This window comes from Grampus griseus (assembly GCF_964374135.1).
Source record: "Grampus griseus genome assembly, chromosome: 1".
NCBI lineage: Eukaryota > Metazoa > Chordata > Mammalia > Artiodactyla > Delphinidae > Grampus > Grampus griseus.
The window spans coordinates 93,578,357-93,594,479 of NC_139017.1; the positions used below are offsets into that span (position 1 = coordinate 93,578,357).

General features: G+C 34.7%; 1 protein-coding gene across 2 annotated transcripts in view; it reads left to right on the forward strand.

Moving 5' to 3' along the window:
• Positions 1-2,695: 2,695 nt before the first annotated feature.
• Positions 2,696-16,123, forward strand: part of OLFM3 (olfactomedin 3) — a gene marked incomplete at both ends in the record, with an annotated part of 191,859 nt that continues 178,431 nt past the window's right edge. The window contains one exon of one of the 2 annotated variants that reach the window (XM_082681015.1): positions 2,696-2,764. In XM_082681015.1, coding sequence (XP_082537141.1) covers positions 2,696-2,764 — 69 coding nt within the window. Of the gene's footprint in view, positions 2,765-2,914; positions 2,927-16,123 lie in introns of those variants that run through there. The other variant, XM_082681016.1, reaches the window with a different exon arrangement.

Sequence of the window (16,123 nt, forward strand, 5' to 3'; positions counted from 1 at the left end):
TTTTAAAGAGAGATAGAAGTAGCAGGGTATGGCTGAATTTATGTATAGCTACAGCTTCTGCTTTTCAGTGGTATGATCAATAGTTTTTGGTTCATTACTAAACTTGAGTGTTATCTACAAATGAATAAGCTTCTCTTACAGCAAGTATGTTTTCTGTATGCTAAAATCATCTGTTTTCATCTGTAACATAATTACCATCCATTGTTTACTTGATCTTTAAGTTTTATCATCTGGTATCACATTTTCATAGAATTTGTCTTCTTATTAACTGCTTGTTACAAATGATCTTCCAGTACCATTAAATATAGGGAAATGGAGAGTTAAAGGGGAAAAAAAATGTGCTTATGTAGTTTTGGTCCAATCATTAATATTGGACCATACATGTTTGAGATCAGAATAAGTTTTATTCCCAGAAAAAATATTAATGTCATTAAAAGAATAGCAGTTGATCTTGAGGTAATAAAATTCATATGATTATGTTTTCATATTTTGTGTGTCTGTTAAATACAGTTTCCTGTACTCAAATAAGTATGCTGCCCTGCCTGCTGAGAGGTGGAGATAGAAAAAGATTGTAGAAGACATTCCTGAGAAGAATGAAAAGCATATGTAAAAACAAATAATCAAACAATCATGTTGTATTAAGTATTAATGCACTATTATAACCACTCAGCTACTGTACCTCTATAAACTCATTTTCAAATTCTGCAATGATTTGAAAGGCTTGAAAATGGGTGCAGAATAAAATTGCCAACAATTTTTATGTATGGATCATTGAAACATACTCTATCCTGATTTACCCTTGATAGATAGATAGATAGATAGATAGGGAAACAAATGTAAAAAGAGAAAGACAGAGTTAGCCTCAAACATGCTCTAGAAAGTTATCCCAAAGAGTGTCAGACATAACTCTGTAGTTTTATCTATTACCTCAATAGAAAAGTTCTGTTTTCTGTTTCTGCTAGGAAATAATGGAAATTCAAACTGTGGTTACGATTGCTAGGGTTATCATTAAACTAAAAACCCTCAAATAATTCCCCCTTCTTTCTGCTATTCTGCAATCTCTTTTTTATGTGTGATCCACCTCTTCAAAAGAAATTTTCAAATTTATTTTTCTTCTTGTTATTGAGGTTTTATGGGAAAAAAGCCTCAAGTAATCATACACACATGCACTCATATTCATAATATCAGGATAAAAACAGATGCAATGTGATGCAAATCCTTGGGGATTATAACTTTCAAAAGTATTTGAATCTTAATTGAGATTTCTTGAATTTAAAATATACATATTTATATATACATGAAGAGTGTTCAGTAAAAGACTGTAGAGATTTATACACAGTATGTGTCTGATATCTCAAACAATTTATCCTCTTTTTAATGTAGAAGAAATGCCCATATCTCTAGTTCATATACTCTAGTCCTTAGGAAATATAACTTCTAGAAAAATCAACAGAAGACAAAACTCAAGTTGCATTAGTGGTGTAATTGTATGAGAGGGTGGTTGACAACTCTTCTCCATCTTTTTATCTTATGGAAAACACTTACATTTTCCAGCTACAAAAAAAAAAGCTTCTTGAGTATAGTTAAGTTATGAAGGGTGTATGAGAAAGTTAGTCATTTACTCTTTCTTTGCTCTTGTGAGGCAGCTACCTCTTTTCTTGGGCTCTAGAAAACAAGTATTTGGAAGCTTAGAAATAATGCTTTTCCCATCCCACTGTCCACCCATCACTGAATTCTACTTCAGGTTGACAGGGAAACTACATTTCTGGTTATGGCTGTGTGTGAGGAGGAGAGATTTTAGCTGTGTGGGGTCACTAGTGGAATATCCCATTTACAAGAAAAAAAAAAAGAAAAGAAAGCCTCTTCATTTATTTATATGTAGTATTTATATGTAGTATTTTAGGTGACCAAAAGCCCTAGATAGATTAAAAAACACATGAATATTTAACAAAATAGATTATTTCAATAGGCTAGTTTAAATGACAGTGCATATATGTATATATAATAGCTATAGACTGTGTACCTTGAACAGAAAATACACATTGATAGTCTACATTGCAAACTTTCTTTAAAGCACTACATACAATATCAAGTCCTCTGTCAATGACAGCAGACGATTCCAGGCACTATTTGTTTCATAATCCTATATCTAGCTGACTTTACTTCTCTGAAGATCAAGATACCAGCAAATGCTGAACCGGAGCAGGAGAGGCAATCCTTGTTTGGATAACAAATTTCCCACAAAATATCTCCCCAAGCCCCAAGGAGCTGTAGTGATGTCATATCCGTTGTCCAGGTCTCCACACCTCTCTCAGCTGTTACTCCCTTTATCTTTTTCTTGGGTCAAAACTTTTGAGGTGGTCTGGCTATATAGCCGCGGGAGAGAAGGTAAATTGGGGCGCGCGGCTTGGAGGAGCTTCAGCACCTCGGTCAGCGACCACTGCAGCTCAATCCACTCCTAGAGCTCGCGGACTCCCAGCCCTGAGAATGCCTGCGGAATGATCGCCCCCCAGGGCGGCTGCCGCTACTGCCGCTGCTGCTACCGCTGCTGCTGCTACTGCTCCTGCCGCCGCCTCTGTCTCCACTCAGCTCTGACTGGCAGGCAGAAAGTGCAACTGACGAAGGAAAGGTCTCTGCAGTGAGAGTGGAGTGGCTACATAAAAGAGAGTAAACAGGGGCAAAAATCCAGATCAGAATGCAGGCGGCATCCAACCTACTCAATCTCCTGCTGCTGTCTTTGCTTGCTGGATTAGACCCTTCCAAGGTATGGGCAATATTTTAACTCTTGTTTGAAATAAATGTGCAATATGTAACAGACCGACCAAAAATGCATTTAATTATGAAAAAAAAAAAAGCAGCATGAAAGACAGCTCTTCCAGCTATCTTGTGGTGTCTGGCGTATCCCCACTGCTTGGAAGATAACAAGGTGAACTACCCGAGGAATAGCTCCACAAGGTAGAGTCCCGGAGAGAGGGGGGAGGGACCAGGAGCGAATATAACGTGTATGGGCAGCGGGCAATGCGGCTCTTGAGAGAATTTAGCTTATTTGGTATCCAAGTGGTTAATGTTCTCTTCTGAAGTCGGACGGGTAATGCAAAGGACTTAGCAATTAAAATAATGCAATTTGTAATCATGTATTAGGAGATGGTGAACCGTTTCTTTGTTGAAAGCAGAGAAGCGTTTTCCAGCTGATCCTGGTCAATAATACTCCCAACGCAGACGTGCTGCGGTTTGTGTCCAAAACATTTGGGATGCTGCTTGTAACACACAGGGCAGAGCAGCAGAGCTCCACTCTCTGTCGTGGTTGAGAGGCATTAGTGAAAGGGGCTTGTGTTTGTTTCTCTCTTTTCATTAAGGAAATTACGGGGCACTGAGGAAGTTCTGATTACCAGTGTTAAGAAACAGGAAGTGAGAATCCTTTCAAACTAAGGAGGGCAATAGGAAGGATGAGTTGTCTCATATCTGTTGAACTCTGATAATTATCCAGTACTGGCAATTAAAGTGAATGCTAACCTCTTTTGATAAAAAATCAGAAAATATGGAGAAATATTTTCAGCAGTGTATGAGAAAAGTCTTGAGGATAAAGTGAGATAATTTGAGAGCTTCAGCATTCTAAGAAAATCATAACTATCTGGAATAAGATATAATGCATCTAGTAAAAAGTAAGGAAATACAATTTCAAAAATTAGTTTACTTCTTTAACTGTTCAAGAGCAATTTGACACAATAGGAGAAATGATGTCATGTTCTAAAACCATTTAAAGTTGTATTTTGGAATATTATAAAGTTATTTTAAAATAACTGTGTAGTGTAGAGAAATTGTTTCTTTTCATAATTGAACTAAGATATAACCAAGCATAGCCTAATACTGTGGTTGACTGAATATTTCTAGGCCTAATACAGTAGAGAGTGAAAATTTAGAATCATATCATCTATGCTTATAATTATTTCTGTGTACTTTTCATATTTAGAGAGACCTGATAAGAATAAGATCATTTCCTTTTAAAGCTATGGTTGTGATATTAAGACAAAAGAATAATTTTGTCTTAATATCCTTAATGGGATATTTCATACACTAAGGTGTAGCTTTAAAGCATTTTACATCTAGGTACAAAGTGTTGATTCTGCTTTCATATTTTTTAATCTTTCTTTTTCATTTTTTTCTCTGGATCTATAGTAACATATTCCATTGCCACTCTCATTATATTATGTTTGTTACAACTTTGAACACATTCTACTATATATCTCATCTGAAATATTCTTGGTAAAACATTTTTAAAAAGCAAAGCTAATTACTGAGTTACTGCACAAAAAAAATCACTTGACTTAAAGTGAGTTTTATCATTCTTTAAAATGAATTCGGAAATGCAGAGCTTTACTAACAACTGCATGTTTCATTTGATTTTTCTGATATCTTTAAATGCATAAATATCTTCACTTCTTGTACCCCATTCTTTCCCAAATTAAAAATATATCAACAAAGAAGAGCTTCTAATAAATATTGAGATAAATTCTCCAAATAAATGACCTATTTTTAGTCGTGACTTTTTCTAGTATTAATAAGTTTATTTCCATGTATTCAACAACAGAAAACTTTTCTTCAGACTTAATTTTGTCTGTTTGGTACAACTGAGCTGAGAAATCCAGGAAAGGAAAGGCATACATTAACTTTTCAAACTGTCCTTTTCAGTTTCTAGATATTGCAATACAGTATGCAAAGAACAGCAGATAGTATTTGTTATATACTACATATGACAATATAGAGAATGTTAAAATGTTCATAGCAAGTGATTTTAATGTTGTAAAAAGGTCTTTGGACTAGTAGACAAATTTTGTTTAAAAAAGTGAATAAAACTACTTTTGTTATGTTTTATCAAACTATTGAGAATCACGAAACTATATCATTTCCCCTCCCCCAAATCACAAATGGCACCACTGAATTCTCAAAATGATTGTCAATTAGGTTATGAAATAGAAATTTTCTCAAATTTTATTTTTTTACTAACTACTTAAGGGTTTAGATAATAATTAACATCCATGATGCAAATTACGTTTGGCAAAATTGAAATTAAATTCCAATAATACAGTAGCACAAAATACCACAGTTTGTGGACAAATAAGTAATAAGTGATGAAATTTAAATATACAAAAATTCTAAACAGCTAATAAAAAATTTTTTATAATGTTAGGACTGATATATTTCAAAATCATACTTTTAAATGAATTCATTTAAGTATTATTCTATATTATTGCATTTTATATTTACACTACACATAAATCATGCATGGATACACACAAACTGGCAATATAGTAGAGCTATTAAAATTGAATAGACTTTTTTAGGTATAGGATTGTCACATATATCAAATATTGGAAATCTAAATTTTAGAGCATGCTTATATATATTAATTTATCTGAAACAAAAAGGCTTCTAACAACAGTAACAATTCCATTTCATGGAAGATTATATAATATTTATGTTTATGATCATTCTTCCTGAAACTTACAGATCATATATGACATTTTATAAAGTGCTTAGGTATCACTATCTTACAGCAAGATAAATCACTTGAAAGTCAAATTTATTGTTAAATTTTTTAAAAATGCCCAAACATTTATATTCACAGGATGAACTTACTTTCAGCATCCACTTACTTTCTTTTCTCTCATTTAATATACCAGAATATTGGTAAGATTAGTATTTTCTTTCAGTAAAGGAAGGCAATTCAAAAAAATCAATCAATTATTTGTATTTTTATATAGACAGATTATCAATTTTCCTCTCAAGAAAATCATGAGAATTATGTTTTCTTAATTAAAATCATATTAACAAATTTCCAGTTCCATTTACAAAAACTCATAGGTGTATCCCTTTGCCCTTTTTAAGAGATATTAATTAATTAATTTCATTTGTAATGGAGTATCTGAACTACAGGCAATATGCCAAATCATCATTCATCCAGTAAGTAAATTAAGAAAAACCAAAAGCTTGTAAGAATTCAATTATTGCTCCGTTTTATAGAGAAAGGACTATTTCTGTGTAGGAAATTCCTGAGGGCGGCTGCTAGATGGCATCTCTGTGCTTTTAAACAGAAGGCACAGAGTTTAGTAATGACCTTGATAGTAGGAGAGTGAACCTCTTCTTCTTTTACAAGAAGATTTTTAGCAGACCATTATTTGAACATTATAACAAAACAGTAATCCCTTGAACCAGAACTGTGAATTTCTCTGCTCCGCAATGCTGAATTATAAAGAAAGGAGGTATAAATGTGACTGTGCAGATTTCAAATAGAACATTTACACTGGAGTAAGACACTTGGGGAACAGTTAAAAAGAGGTGACATGGGCATAGCCACACACTGCAGTGAGTGTTATACTTTTAAGCAGTCATACCTGTGTGATAAATATATTGCAAAATGCCCTAGCATGCTTAGATTGAGAAAGCATTCACTATCTCCTTACTTGGAAATATATTAAAGAACTTATCACCATGGTACTTGCTGACACTACAGACATAAAGTGAAACAATGATTCAGCAATAATCTTCAACACCAAAGTGTTTTTTCTATCTAAAACAACTCGGCCAATTAGAACTCTTGCCTTAAATAAGACAGTTGCTTTAAGCCATATAAACACAATGGGAAGTAAGGGAATTTCAATAATTATATTGTTATATGCTTCATAACATAATATACCATGTATAATTGCCTTTGTGTTTTGGTATTGCTAAAAACAAAACGATGAAAGACCTAAATTGTCTAGAGGTGGCTTTAGTATATAAATCTAGTTAAAGTTTATTTTCTTATAACTTTAAAATGAAATTGATAAAAGCAAAAACAGCAAGAGAAATAAACTGAGATCAGTATGAATTTGCTTTAAAATTCATCTTAAAAATCTATCTTCTCGGGCTTCCCTGGTGGTGCAGTGGCTGAGAGTCCGCCTGCCGATGCAGGGGACACAGGTTCGTGCCCCGGTCCAGGAAGATCCCACATGCCGTGGAGCGGCTAGGCCCATGAGCCATGGCCGCTGAGCCTGCGCGGTCGATCGGAGCCTGTGCTCAGCAACAGGGGAGGCCACAACAGTGAGAGGCCTGCATACCGCAAAAAAAAAAAAAAAAATCTATCTTCTCCTGTATCTCCTGTATGCCAGAGACATACTCTGTACAACAGGATCAACTCAAATTAGAACAGAAAATATGGATCGATGGCATCTGGCAACGATCTGTAATTACATACCAATAAACCCGGATATGGTAAAAAATGAAAAGCTCAACACAGCCCACCTATGTTTTGAAAGTGCAAATGACTTTGCTACTCTCGTTTTATTCCATCCTTCTTAACCCAATTAAATATTTAGTTTGGAATGTAAATATTCTTTCTGACTCTTTCTCTTGGCAACTTGAAAAGGTTAAAATGGTACTGTGCTCCTTTATTTTTTTAAAAAAATTCTTATTCCTTGTAATTTTGCAACAATTCTCTTTAGAAAATGACTATTGTGATGATCCATTCTCTGTTGGGAGGGAAAGCAGCACAAGAGTGAGAAACAAAAGGGTCAGGATTCAGACAAAGTCCCTCATTTTTCATCCCTAATTTGCCACTGATATGTATATATGTGTTTTTATTATATATATATAATAAATACTTGTATATGTTTATTATACATTATGTAACAAATACACACACACACACACACACACACATATATAACTTTGGGAAAGCTATGATCTCAGTTCTCTCACCTGTAAAATGAGGAACGTACATGCTCTTTTTTAAATTTTATATTGGAGTATAGTTGATTTACAATGTTGTGTTTCTGTTTTGTAAATAAGTTCATTTCTATCATTTTTTTAGATTCCACATATGTGATATCATATGATATTTGTCTTTGTCTGACTTACTTCACTCACTATGACAATCTCTAGGTCCAACCATGTTGCTACAAATGGCACTATTTCCTTTTTTTAATGGCTGAGTAATATTCCATTGTATTTGTGTACCACATCTTCTTATCCATTCCCCTCTCGATGGATATTTAGGTTGTTTCCATGTCTTGGCTATTGTAAATAGTGCTGCAATGAACACTGGGGTGCATGTATATTTTCAAATGACGGTTTTCTCTGGATATATGCCCAGGAGTGGGATTGCTGGATTATGTGGTAGTTCTGTTTTTAGTCTATTAAGGAACCTCCACATTGTTCTCCATAGTAGCTGTACCAATTTACATTGCCGTCAACAGTGTAGGAGGGCTCCCTTTTCTCCACACCCTCTCCAGCATTTATTGTTTGTAGACTTTTTGATGATGGCTGTTCTGACCTGTGTGAGGTGATACCTCATTGTAGTTTTGATTTGCATTTCTCTAATGCTTAGCAATGCTGAGCATCTTTTCATGTGCTTCTTGGCCATCTGTATGTATTCTTTGGAGAAATGTCTATTTAGATCTTCTGCCCATTTCTTTTGATTGGGTTCTTTATTTTTTGATATTGAGCTGCATGAGCTGTTTGAATATTTTGGAGCTTAATCCCTTGTTGGTCGCTTCGTTTGCAAGTATTTTCTCCCATTATGTTGTCTTTTTGTTTTGTTTATGGTTTCCTTTGCTATGCAAAAGCTCTTACGTTTAATTAGACCCATTTATTTTTGTTTTTATTTTCATTATCCTAGGAGGTGGATCCATAAAGATATCACTGCAGTTTATGTCAAAGAGTGTTCTGCCTATGTTTTCCTCTAAGAGTTTTATAGTATCCAGTCTTACATTTAGGTCTCAATCCATTTTGAGTTTATTTTTGTGTATGGTGTTAGAGAATGTTCTAATTTCATTCTTTTCCATGTAGCTGTCCAGTTTTCCCAGCACCACTTATTGAAGAGACTGTCTTTTCTCCATTGTATATCCTGCCTCCTTTGTTGTAGATTAACTGATCATAGGTGCGTGAGTTTACTTCTGGCTTTCTATCTTGTTCCATTAATCTGTAAGTCCATCTTTGTGCCAGTACCATACTTTTTTGATTACTGTAGCTTTATAGTATAGTCTGAAGTCAGGAAGCCTGCTTCCTCCAGCTCCATTTGTCTTTCTCAAGACTGCTTTGGCTATTTGATGTCTTCTGTGTTTCCACAGAAATGTGATATTATACACAGAAAATACTAAAGATGCTACCAGAAAACTATCAGAGCTCATCAATGAATTCAGTAAAGTTGCAGGATACAAAATTAATGCACAGAACTCTCTTGCATTTCTATATACTAACAATGAAAGATCAGAAGGAGAAATTAAGGAAACAATCCCATTTACCATCACATCAAAAAGAATAAAATACCTATTAATAAACCTACCTAAGGAGGCAAAAGACTTGTACTCTGAAAACTATGAGATGCTGATGAAAGAAATTGAAGATGACACAAATGGAAAGATATACCATGTTCTTAGATTGGAAGAATCAATACTGTCAAAATGACTATACTAACCAAGGCAATCTACAGATTCAATGCAATTAATATCAAATTATCAATGGCATTTTTTGCAGAACCAGAACAAAAAATCTTCATGTTCTTAAAACTTCTTTGTTAAACTCTAGGATGACTCTATGCTATGGTCAGTATGTGTGTGCCCCCTCCCCTTCCCACAAGTCATATGTTGAAACGTAATCTCAATGTGATGATATTAATATATGGTGCCTTTGGGACATGACTGAGTCATGAGAATGGAGCCCTCATGAATGAGATTAGTGCTCTTATATAAGAGGCCCCAGAGAGATAGCTCACTCTTTCCACCATGTGAGAATATAAAGAGAAGTCTACAACCTGGAAGAAGGAGCTCACCTGACCATGCTGGTACCTTGACCTTGAACTTCCAGCCTTCAGAATTGTGAGAAGTAAGTATCTGTTTATAAGCTGCCCAGTCTGGGGTATTTTGTTATAGTAGTCCAAACAGACTAAGATATTCTGTTTAATACTATTTGATCATTCATTAAAAATTAACAGATCCTTTTGTAGAGTACAGCTTATAAGATCATAAATTTGTGAGACCTGAGGGCTTCACTCTCATGACATAATCACCTCCCAAAGGCCCCACCTCCTTATACCATCACCTTGGGCATTAGGATATCAACATATGAATCTGGAGGGAGACAAACATTCAGACCAAAGCAGTAATGGAGAAATGACCATTTCTATGAACACAATTTCTTTGCTCTTTTCTCTTGGATTGCTTTTTCAGTCCCTCTGTTTATACCGGTTTCCCTGCTTTTCTCAATAGAAACTTCTATAAAATCCTTGAAAAGACCTGACCCTTAATTAGACACAACAGCATTTCTCCTGACGCTGCTCATCCAAATGCAAGTCCACCTTAGTAACTCAAGAATTGATTCTCTCATACAAAGGGCAAAAATAGATGAGAGCAATTGTATAATATCTAGGATAGACCCTACCCATGAACACCTCATATTTAAGAAGAAATACACTATTTCAAAAATACCTGCACACCATACCTTAGTGAAGTTTAATTTTGACTCACGTGTTACTTACTCAAGAGGTTGCAAACCATTTTGGGGGAAGAGGGGTCCAAGACACAAAAACAAAATTAGACCAACTCTATCAATAGTGCCAGTAATTTAAATGGTGCTAATAAAAATACTCAAAAATATTGTCAAAACAATAGATTTTTCTAAAAACACATCTTTGGTGCTTTAAAAACAAGGTGTCGTAAAGCATAATCACAAAGTTATGCCTTCTGTTATTCTCATACCAAGCCTTCAGCAGAATAAAAATAAATTCAGAGAAAAGGATCACAGATGCTGCTATGTTCATGCTTTTGCCTCTCCCTGGAAAGCTCTATCCTTCTTCTCCATATGTCAAAAATTTACCTATATTTTAAGATGCAACTCAAATATCATTTCTTCCATAAATCCTTTCCTGACACGCCCTGCACCCCAGGAGAAGATAATCCTGATCAACTAAGAACTCCTATAAGAAAAGAATGATGTTTTATTTATCTTTACATCTACAGCCACTGGCACTGTCTGACACAGAATAGGTGTTCAATGAACACAGACTGAATTGTATTTCTTCCCCTCCAAGATTTATAAAACACTCTATTTCCAATCACTCTTACTATACTTACCACTTTCTTTTTTAAAAAAAACTGGGTATTTATTATATTGTGTCTCCCCTACTAAATTATAATGTACCTCAGGGCAGGCTCTGTGTCTTGATCATGATCTTATCATTTCCTATCTATCAGCTAGCACAGTGCCTATTCAGATATAATATTTATCAACATTTGTTGAATGAACAAATGAACAGATGAAGAAAAAACGTTAAAATCCTAGGCTAAATAACTTATGGATATAATCTGTGTTTTTGGCCCATGCTCTCATCAGATAATATATTAGGGGTAGGGAAGTAAGACAAATTTTAAGAACCTTGTTTTTAAGGGTTTGGAATTCATACCAGGTTATTTATCTTCAAGAATGCTGCAAGATGATGTCTTTTAAATTTTTTGATTAACTTCCTGTCTTACCTCACCATCCTTAGTGCTATTTTTGACTTTTGGTAACTCCCTGGGATGCTACAAATTCAATACTCTTGTGAATTACTTGCTGTGTTTCATGATGCTTGTTGGCAAAGTTAGCATATCCTCTTATTCCTTGGTGTATCTATGTGTCCATTTTATTTGCATAAATTTATGAGTCTAAACATTTTATTAATGTGTGCTTATTGTTTTGACTATCTTTATTTTATGTAATGTCTTACCTTATTGGATAAATTAGTATATTACCTATATTTTTCCACCTCTTTTAGGGACTGAATTATTTTTTTAAGGATCTAAAATATTCCATTGAAATTATTATCTTACTATATATTCTTATAATACCACAATAGGAAGATAAGTAGTATTGGCTCCATATTTGTACTGCATTACTATATGAGCACAACACTCCCAAAGAGAATAAGGTTAAATGATTAAAAGCAAATAGAAGTAGAGTTAGATTTATCTGAATTAAATATAATCAGAAATTCAAATTTTTATAATTAACTTTGTAGGTTAAAATGCTCTGAAAAGAAATATCAGTAATAAAATTGTTTCAACAGCACAAATAAACAGCTATCTAGATAACTCCATAGGAAGGACATAAATTGAATAGAAGATCCTTTTCATTTTTCCAACTAAACTGAATGTGATTAAGAAGCATTATCCCCTGATGATTTAAATAGCATTACTAGAGAGACCAGTTCCAAAAGGCAGGATTTCTGCAAATAGAGATCAGTACTGGATATGTTGATTCACTGGCACCAAAATGTCACTGATGAAATGTTGCCTTACAAAAGACACCGTTGCTTCTGGGAATGATCTATGTCTATGGCTGCTTATGGAATTGTTTATCTGGTGAGTATTTTCACACCTACATGCATTTTGGGGCACGATGACTACATCTTAGTGCATATTATTGTAGTACTAAACAAACTGAAATATTATCCAGCTCAAGACACACTAAAGACTTTTTACTATACTTGTTATTATTTATATTTTGCTACAGATGTATTCTTCTTTACAATAAGCTGAGTGCTAGACCAAGTCAGGGAATAAAATGACTCTAGTTTGACTGCCATATACCTTAAAAGATTCCAGGGATAAGTAGGAGGAAATGTACAGAGTGCTATGAAGCTCATGCCAAAGAGGTAGTTAGTTATTGTAACATATAGTGACTCAAAGCAGGGCATATGATACTTGAGAGTAAGGAATCAAGTGGGTTGAAGGAGTCAATATTTACTAGTAGTGCCCCCATTGGTGCCAAAGCATGATGACTTCCCTGTCAGAAAAAGCAAGAAAAGACTCCAAATCTAAATATTTGTCCTAAAATAAAAATGGATATTAAGAAGGGATGAAATTATAAATGAGCTTACATGCAGCAGGAAGGTGAACACATTCAAATATAGTTAAAAGAAAAAGAAAAATTGAGGGGAGGTAAGCATTTATTTACACATCAAGGATGCAGCTTTTAAAGATGATATATACAACACATCTGCCAATGCTTATTTAACCATTTCAAGTGACGTTTATTGCCCCCTGTAAACACCACACACTCAAACACACACACACACACACACACACACACACACATACACACTCTCCTACACAATGACTGCATTCATTAATCTGAGACCTGGATGCCCTTCTATTACTAACTGTTTAAAATAGGGTCTCTGGGGCTTCCCTGGTGGCACAGTGGTTGAGAGTCCACCTGCCGATGCAGGGGACACGGGTTCGTGCCCTGGTCCAGGAAGATCCCACATGCCGCGGAGCAGCTGGGCCAGTGAGCCATGGCCGCTGAGCCTGTGCGTCCGGAGCCTGTGCTCCACAACGGGAGAGGCCACAACAGTGAGAGGCCCGCGTACCGCAAAAAAAAAAAAAACATACAATTTTTTTTTCCTTTTTACAAAAAAGGGTCCTTATAAGAGCAAGGACTGATGCTCAGAGTCAGAAAAAGAGGAGAAGATGACAGAAGCAGAGATGAGAGAGAAGCACTTTAAAGATGCAGGAAGGGGCCAAAAGCCAAGGAATGCAAGCCACCTCTAGAAACTGAAAGGCCAAGACAATGGATTTTTCTGTAGTTTCCATAAAGGAATACAGCCTTGCTGACATTTTGATTTTAACCTCATAAGATTTATTTCAGACTTCTGCCCTCCAGAACCATAGGATACTAAATTTGTGTGTTTAAAATCACTAAGTTTATGGTAATTTTTTGTAGCAGCAACAGGAAACTAATACATTAGTCTAGATGATAATAATTAATATGTAAATACAAAACGTAAGTCAGCCAAATAATGCTACAGTCTGTACTGGTGAATATTAAGATTAGAAAGACCATAGATATGAAATTACAGTGAGGTCTAAAAATTATAAAGGTAGTATAGAAATTAAAAATCGCTTACTAAAGAAGACTTACTAGATTACACATAACCCTAACTGAATTACATGATAGGTTACTGTGTCCCCTAGTTGATATTTGTAAGACACAAAATGATGTTTGTTGTCGTTAGGTAAAATCTGCCTATAGAATCTTACCCTCAACCTAAGAAGTAAGTGGATTTCATTTCATGTCTTTGCCAGCATAGGACTTTTTAAAAGCATTTGATTCCAGATTCTTTGTCCTGGATTTATAATCTACTGTGAAAATACAAACGCTCTACCAATGATTCAGTAAAATGATGATGACAGCTCCTTCTTTTTCATCAGTCAAATCTGATTTACTAAAGACATTGGCACGTCTTCAGTGCTGATTTTGAAAGCAATTTTACTTAGAGAACCAATGCATGTTACACAAATAAAGGCACAGTCAAATATGACGATTGCTTAGTAACATTCCACATACTATAAGCAGGATCCACCCTTTTTACATGCAGTCAAGAAAAACGTTGTTGAATTTGCTAATTTTAAATAATTGAGATTTGTTTTTACCTTTAAGAAAATTTGTAATATGAGAAAATAATTAGTCCAGAAATGAATGATTATCAATGATCTTAAATATTACACATGATAAAGTAGTTCACTGGCATTCATATTATATTAATTTTTTCAACAAATACTCATACCTGGCACTGTTCTAGGAGTTGGAGATAAAAGCACTTTTAAAAAGGCACAGTTACTATTCTCAAAAAGATCTTAGTATTTTCTACTGGAGAACTCATATAGGTATACCAATAATTGTAGTACTGTAATATGTCTTATAACAGTGACTTGTATGGGATGCAAGTAGGGCATAAAGAATGGACACCTTCAGTAGACTGGGACATAAAAGAAAATTTCCTGAGGGAGGTGATGCTTAAAGGAAGATCAGCTGGGTAATGAAAGGAAAAAGATGGTTATTCCATTAAAAGGCAAGAGCCTGTATGAAGTCACAGAGATGTAAAAGAGCATGTGAGCACTAAAGAACGTTTTTATGTGACTTAGCTCTTTTGCTGCTAATCATATGGGAAGTAAGAGAAGCTGATGCAGATGAAAAACAAAGAGAACTAGTGGTAGCATTAAATTCTTAGAAAAATGACTACCTAAAGGGTCTAAGACTTAACCTGACCAGATTTTTAAATATTTCTGGAGTTGAATTACCTTAACCCAAAACAAATAAACAAAACAAAATGTAGTTATATTAGAGTCCTCCAGAGAAACAAAACCAACAGGATGTATGTGTGTGTATAAACATATATATATATATATATATATATATATATATATATAATGTATGTGTACATAATACAGCACACATCATATGTAAAAATATTTATTATAAGGAATTGACTTATGTGACTATGGAGGCTGATAATTCCCAAGATCGGTAGTCAAGAAGTTGGAGAACCAGGGGAGCTAATGGTGTAGTTCCAGTCAAAAAGACTATAAACTCAAGACATAGAAGGAGCCAATGTTTTTAGTATGAGTCCAAAGGCAGGAAAAAAATTGATGTCCCAGCTCAAAGGCAGTTAGGCAGAAGGAATTTTCTCTTACTCAGCCATTTTGTTCTATTTAAGACTTCAACTGATTGGACAAGGCCCACCTACATCAGGGAGAGCAATCTGCTTTACTCAGTCTACCAATTCAATTGTTAGTGCCATCCAGAAACACCTTCACAGGCACACCCAAAGTAACGTTTGATGAAATACAGGTGCACCCCATGGCCTAGTCAAGTTGATACTTAAAATTAGTCATCACAGTAATAAAATTTAAAACAATCTATATAGCTATATATCTAAATGTCTCTGTATTATATCTATCTAATCTCATCTCTATCTACCAAGCTAGTTTTTAACCATCTACCTATCTTAATTATCAAAACAGAAATTACTGAGAATCCCAACACATACATTACCCCAAGATCTCTACAATTTTATTTTGATTATCTGTCCCTGCCTTGTCCATATCATGCTGATTGGGCTCCCATGAAAGTCGTGACTGAAGACTCTTTGAATCATGGATTGCATCACCACCACCATGCATGAAAATTATTATTACTCAATTATTAAAATTATTGTGAATCGTTTGGTCACAAGTCTGTTGTCAGGATAGTTTCCCCTAAATAAATGGTGTATTATATTTTCTTCTGGTTACTACATGATTTTGGCTTAGTTAAACCGGTCTGCGAT